General features: G+C 34.7%; 1 protein-coding gene across 1 annotated transcript; it reads right to left on the bottom strand.

The window, feature by feature from the left end:
• Positions 1-870: 870 nt before the first annotated feature.
• LOC110036349 (zinc finger BED domain-containing protein RICESLEEPER 2-like) lies at positions 871-3,544 on the bottom strand. Its single transcript, XM_020740771.1, has 3 exons — positions 3,261-3,544; positions 1,082-3,072; positions 871-954 (listed from the first exon to the last, which is right to left on the bottom strand). The coding sequence occupies exons 1-3, from the start codon at positions 3,542-3,544 to the stop codon at positions 923-925; spliced, it is 2,307 nt and encodes a 768-aa protein (XP_020596430.1). The 3' UTR covers positions 871-922.
• Positions 3,545-7,371: the final 3,827 nt, after the last annotated feature.

A 7,371-nucleotide genomic window follows, 5' to 3' on the forward strand; every position in this document is an offset into this window, starting at 1 on the left:
TATATATATATATATATACATACATACATACATACACAAACACACATACATACGTACATACAAACTCACACTTACATGTCTAAACAAACACACATAAATATTTCACCTTATAAATGAAAATGTGCATTTTATTTGCAATTTAAAATAATGGTTTTTTAAGTGATATGAAAGATATGGGTGGTATAAATATAAGAAAAGTAAAGTTTAGATGTCTGGTATGTAAATACAAATAAATTACTTGGTATGTGCATAAATGCAGTAATATTATATCAAATTTTTAATTATAAATTATGTAAATCAATAAGAAAATATATTTAGAAGTGCCACACGCTACAATGATTTAATTAAGATTTCTTAAATTTGTAAATGGGATATGCAAACATTTCTATCAATCCAAATTATTCCTAAAAAAATTTTATTAAACGAAAATTCTCAATAAAATATGCCAGAAATTTAATAATTTTAACTTAAATGTAAAACTCTAATAAATTCTCTTTTCTTTATAAAATATCGTTTAATTTAAGAAAGCTTACACGAAATACATTAATTAAAATTAAGCACGCATGAAGTTTTAAGATAAAGTTGTTTTTTCATTTTTTAACCAAAACTGTTATGTCAAAAAAAAAAAAAAATACTACTTTAAATTATAAAAATTAATTAGTATTTTCTCAAAAAGAATTAGTTGTGCAATTGTCGTCGCTTAAAATGGAAACAAATTGTCAGGTAAGCAATTTGTTGCTGCTTTAAGCGGCAACGTTACAAATTTATGATTTTCATCTTTTATAAATGATGATTAGTTAATTTAATGTCATGTTTTGTTGATTTTAAAATTTCTTCAAACATGTCATGGAAATGAAATAAAAAATTTCCCTCCATGCACCAAAAATCAGAAGCTTAAAAATGATATTAGTTGTCAATCCTTTCACCTTACTCCACGTTGGCTGCAAAAACAAACTGTTAAGATTTTCAGTGTAAGAAAATTTTTCTGCAAGTAGTAAAGTTTAACAAACACATAAGCAGGGAATAAAAATTAAAGAATTAGCATCAGTAATATATCTGCCTTATTAGCATTCTTTTATACCTTCCATTTCATCTCTCAACCAATCTTGAGCACAAACCATGCTTTGCAAAGAAACTGGATCAAAGGATCTCAAATATAGACTTAGAGGTCTATCCTCAATTCTTTTTGTAACATTTCCCAAAGGAATAGAAAGTATATCGCGAGCAACCAATGAAAGGATCGGGAATTTTGCCGCGTTGAGCATCCACCAAGTTAGCACATTAAAGCTATCATCTGGACCATCTTTATATATGTATACAGCCTCCTCCAAATACAAGTCAAAGTCTGATTTTATTGACTGACTTGACATGGTCTGCTGAAGATATTGATCGAGTCCCCTCCGTGTATCAGAGAGCGTAAAATGAGAAGAAAAGGACTGAGAGCATCCAATTGCTCCACGTTCTAAGCCGGGGCAGCCACTATTACCACTAGTATAGCATAGAAGAGCCTGACCATTTCTACTCTTAGCCGAATGAACAACATATTCACTGTACAGATCTCTCAAACAACTGAAAATGCCCTCTACCTTAATTTTTGCTTCAAAATCTCCTATGTAGATATTTTTGAAGAAATATTCTACTGATCTCATCTTGTAACGAGGGTCCAAAATTGATGCTATTGCCAAAATCATGATATTTGCATCCCAGTACGGTTCAAAACTCTTGAGCATTTGAGAAGCAAGTTTCGAAATTATAAGAACAGAACAGGAAGACCAAGATTTCAACAGTAGAAGAATGCCACAAATATCAATGAAATAAAGATTTGCTGTAGGTATTCTAATCGCTGAAAACTTTCTTATCATGTGATCAAATGTTTCCAGACATTCTTTAACAGATTTGACATCATCCCACTCTACATCGGACAATGGAAATGAGAAATCCGAATCATACTCTGCTAAGTTTTTTAAAGCATTACGCAATTCATAAACAGTTGCAATCATCAGATAGGTCGATCTCCAATTAGAACTGTCATCAAGAACTAAAGTTGTTTTAGGAGCATCAGTTAGTATGGCAGCATTTTGAAATCTTTTTAATTTTTCATGTGAAGACTGCACAAAAATCACACAACTTCGCACTCGGTCACATATCTCGAGTAGTTGCCCAATAGAATCCCGGACAACAACATCCAATGCATGCGCCAAACCATGAAAATGAAACAGGTCACCGTTAAGATGGAGAGAATCCATAGAACGAAGAAACTTAAGAAGAAGATTATCAGCTGCAACTTGATCAATCTCACATCGATCCAGACACATATAAGACACCTTTCTGCTGATCTTCCAATCATGCAGCTTCTCTATGATTCCTTCACAGATATCTTCAGCAGTAGGCGGAGCCCCGAAATGCAGAAGGTTGAGTATCTTTCTCTGAAGCTTCCAATCATTGTCAATAAAGTGGCAAGTCAAGCACAAATGGCCCACTCCATAGTTTGATCCCCACCTATCAATAGTGAGACTAACTCGGCATGGAAGCATCTCCAGTATCTCAGAAAGCTTGCTCCTCCCATTCTCATAAATCTTTAAACAATCATCGATAATCATCTCTTCTGACATTAGCTTAAACCGAGGCTGAAGATTTCTGACGAAATTTTGGAAACCAACGTGTTTGACAATGTCTAGAGGATAGTGATGCAAAATAATCATCCGAGAAAGATCCTGCCTGCTTACCTCCTGGTCAAACTGAGATCCCCCGAGTCCTTCTTTATCATCATTGTTAATTGTGGTGGATCTCAATGCCACGAATTGCTTCTTGCCCCGCCTCCGCCCATCAGTTCGCCGGGTGCTCAAGCAGAAGTTGAGGTGGTTCCTCAGGTGGGTAGTACCGCTTCGGCTATTAGCTGTGAACTTCTTGCCACAGTGGTTGCATATCGCTTCGTAATTTCCGTCCGCCTTTTGCTTCTTGGTGAAATCTTTCCATACAAGCGATCTCAACCTCCTGGCTCGTGGATTGTGAAGAGCGACCGAGGCCTCCTGGAGGTTTTGGTTGCCGTCCAAATCGATTGATTCGGCCATACTGCACAAAGACAGGTAGAGATATTCCAAGAGCGCTTGTGAAAGAAGCAGCCGAAAGTGAGCATCTTTGAAAAATCGATAGATAAAAAAGAGTATGAAACGAAGCACAAGGAAGAGAGTCTACATGGCCTTGAAGGAGGGCTTTAGCAAATGTTCAGGGAAATATAGAGCGCTTGACAAAGTAAGAACCTTTGGTTATCTGAACTGGGAAGATCCGCGTCTCCGGCTTTCGCTCTGGAACGCGCACGGTATCGGAGGAGAGGCCAGGAGATCCGTTTCCAGCGTAGGTACGGTGTATTGCGAGGGCGGGTTGCAAAAAATGGGCGACGTGGAGGCTTGTTGGGCCGGTTTTGGGGACTATAGGGAGGGAGATAGGGCAAAACGGAACTCCGATGATTGATTCGTTTAGAGAAATCGAATTCGGATATCAAAAAAATACCGTATTCTGGATTTGCCTTCTGCAAAACATGCATTTTACAACCAAAAAAATAATTAATTAAATAACAATAAAAATGTGTGCCACTTATCCAACCTTCCAAAAAAAAAAAGAAAAAAGAGTCTCACGTCCTTAAATGATCTAATAATTTAAAATAAATTTATTTATTTTAAAAAATTTGAAAATTGTAGATTATTGATATTGTACTGCTTTAAAGTAGAATTTTTAATATTAGGATTTGAATATTGCTAATAAGACTTTAAATTTAATATATAAAATTTATTTTTCTATTTTTGTTCTAAAACTTTTATTAGTTATCAGATTATTCTCAAAAAGTCCAAACAGCAATAAGATGGTTCTATAAAAATCTGAATTTCTTCTTTTCCCACAATTTTGATTGATTTTGATCACCTTATCAACTTTGGGCAAAAAATTTTAAACTCAGATTAAACAACTAGAGATTTCTCAGATTGTTAGCATGAATATAGCAATGAAGGTGAAGTATTTGAATATGCTCCATCATGAATGTTGCATATATGTACTTCAAATAAAATAAAAAATTACATAAAACTCTCTTTCACTATCTCCCTCAATATATGTTGTTGAATCCGAGGTTGCTCGTGAATAACACCTAAGAAATAAAGCATAGATAAAAAGAGAGAATACAGAGAGAGATAGAGAGAGGGAGAGAGAGAGAGAGAGAGAGAGAGAGAGATAACACTAAAAGTGATGTCCCCCTTCAATTAAATGCTTCCTCTATTTATAAAGGATTTAGTATCATGTTGTTACATATATATCCGCACATAAGGAGGATTAACATTGGGTTATTTCTAATATTTTACATTTATGGGCTTGTTGTATGGCCGCCTTCTAGCTCGACCGACTAAGTTTAATTGGCTTTGGGTCAGGTAGGTCACTTCGATCAATAAAGTTTGGTCGGGGTATTACGGTCAGCTAATCCAACCTAAATGATTATCCTTGATTCCTAATAAGGAGCTTGAGATACATAGCAGAATTAGAATTCCCTTTGGATTGACTCTACTGGGGGTATGTAATTGCGTTGTGTCGGCTTTCTTTTAGCAGCTGGCTCGAATGTTCATTCATCATAATTTTGATTAGACGGCTCATACTTCAATCATTTGGTGGCCTTCTTATTGCTTCGTGGCTTAGTTAGTTTTGGCTTGGTTGCTTGACTCATTCAGTCAAATGGTGCTCATGAACTATTGTAAGTGGGCCAACCTTCATCATACTTTTTTCCTACTCGACTATTACATCTCTTTAAAATTAGTGCAAGCACCTTTTTGATGTACTTATTTTAGTTCTCGATTGTCCTACTTCTTGAAAGTGACACTGCGATGAGAATAAAAGAATTAAATATAAGAGTAAATTTCATTTATTTTTTAATTAGTAGCTCAATAATTGAACTCCCTTAATCTCCACATTTCCAGTTGTTATAAAGAGAGCATTGAGACTCCTTCATTTTTATTACTCTTCTAGGTGCTTTATTTTTTGTTAGAAAGTCTCCCTTCATATCTTTCTTGTCATGATGGACAAGAAAAAGAGACCCCAAAGGCAAAAAAATGTGCAAGATGTCAGCTCACATGGTGAATGTGGAGTAGATGATGATGGTTCTTTAACAAGAGCTTTTAGATTTACGAGAAAAGGTTTGAGTTTTCTGGATGTAGGCTATTGCAGTCCTAGTGTGTGTTGTTTTTTTGCGTGTTTTATATCAATCCAAATCCCTGGTAATAGTGTCAAAAACTTGACCCATCTCGAAATTATGTCGAAATTATGCAGTAATTCTCGAAATTATGCAGTAATTTAACTTTCAAAAATATGGCCAAAAACTTGATCCAGTTTATATTAAGTAGTTAATTTGTAAAATTAAATTGTTTATAAAATATATAAAATAGTTCACACACACTAGTGGTTCTACGCAAATGCACGTATCGTTTCAATTAATATAGGGCTTTCTTTAAAAACCTCAGCATCAATCCCACAAAGAAGCACAGTAAGAAATCCCTTAAGCTAATTCTTGTCTACAACTATCAAATCTTAGTTTTGAAGATGAAAATTCTTATGATAATAACATAAATCACATTATTCAAACTATGAAAATTAAATTAAGAAAGACAAATTAAAATGGGTTTAATTAAATGTTAATAGAAATGTAACTAAAAGAACTAAGTTTACTGAACTATTTATTAAACTTCAAAATTAAATTTACTAAAACTAAACAAAGTTTTGTGGCAAAGTGTTCAAGTTTAAGAAAGCATCATTCCCCTTTACAATGAGTATATGGACTGTGAAGAAATTAAAATCATTTGAAATTATATATATATACCCTCTTCTGAGTGCATACAGAATATTGACTAATCCAAAGTTTGGTCCATGATTTGGTGGTTAGGATGGGAGTCTACCGGTTGCCACACTAGAGCTCCCACTACTCCCTAACTTGAGGGCTAACAATCTCGCATCAGTTTCCAACTAACTGGACCAAACTGTGCATTTTAATCTGTCACCTTAAAATCTCCAATTCTGCATCCAAGAAAATATATTTTCATATTTATTTGCACCTAACTCCGTGGATGAAATACTCTCCCATGAATTCAAATGTGATTCTCACTATGTTGTAGAAATCAAAGCCCTTTCAAAACATTTATTTTTCAACACATTTTAACCTTTCAATTGACCAAATCAAAAAGTAAATAAAGATCAGAGTTTGAATCACCACAAAATATTGACGTTTAAAACCGTACAAAATAAAATTAATTCTTCACAAAATCATATCTCAAAGTAGGGATAAGGATAAAGAAGACTACTCAGAATTGATGAGAAGAATACGACAAAACACGGATTTCATTAATAAAATAAGTTTATAAAATAAAGGAAATTAAAAACATAACTTATGTCACAGTCCTTTCTTGGCAAATCCCCAGAAGTTCTCTTCAAGCCTTTCTCTTCTTATAAGAACTCTCAATTCTCTCCTAGAAATGTAATGAATAAGAAATCTGTCACCTTCTCTCTCCTTTTACAATCCTTGATGAAATTCTTCAAGTCCTTGACTTTTCTCTCATGCCTTCTTCTTTCTCTTACTTTCACACCACACAGACACACACTCACGCCACCCCAAAACTCCTCATGCAAAACTCTCTTCAAGCCCCTGACTTCCCTCTCTTTTATAAAAGGTTGCCTCCCTCAAAAAAGAATTTCAAATTCCCTCCAAAATTTTATTCAAAGTCAACTCTTTTAATTTAAAAGACATTTCGATTGGTCCATGAAACATATCCCTTCATAAAAGAACCTTTCAAAGTGTCTAGATGCATTGAATCGCTCCAGGGGGTGTTTAGAACAAGTATCCCCTTAAAAATTCAAGAAAAATTCAACCCAAAATGCCTTATTCTGCAAAAAGTCATCCCTAGCACATCATGCGCCAGTTCTCTGCATTTTGGTGCATCTTGTGTCGATTTGGCATATCATCCGCCTCTCTGTAGCAGCTCTACCATTTTGTTTTGTTTTGCTCCATTTTAGTTCCATTTTATCCCTTTTTAGTTGCGCTTTGCTCCTAATAGATACACTTAAAAAGTAAGCATGAAAATAACATTTCTTTAAAGTGTACTTTAATTCAAAAATATATGAGTGTCGGCACTATTTTTGGTGTAGGGTTTGCCCGTAAGAAGCTGTCGGTCGTCGGAATCGAAATCCCGTCGCCCGCTTCGGAAGGACGTTTTAAAAATTTTAGTTTTAAAAAAGATGAAGTCAAACTGACCCCATAATTTTCATAGTTTAGATGAAAGAGCGCTTTATCTCAAATCCTGTATCTATCCCGAAGGATGAACACAAGAATTGAGGGTGAGGCTCGAT

This window comes from Phalaenopsis equestris, unplaced genomic scaffold (genome assembly GCF_001263595.1).
Source record: "Phalaenopsis equestris unplaced genomic scaffold, ASM126359v1 Scaffold205415, whole genome shotgun sequence".
NCBI classification, from domain to species: Eukaryota; Viridiplantae; Streptophyta; class Magnoliopsida; order Asparagales; family Orchidaceae; genus Phalaenopsis; species Phalaenopsis equestris.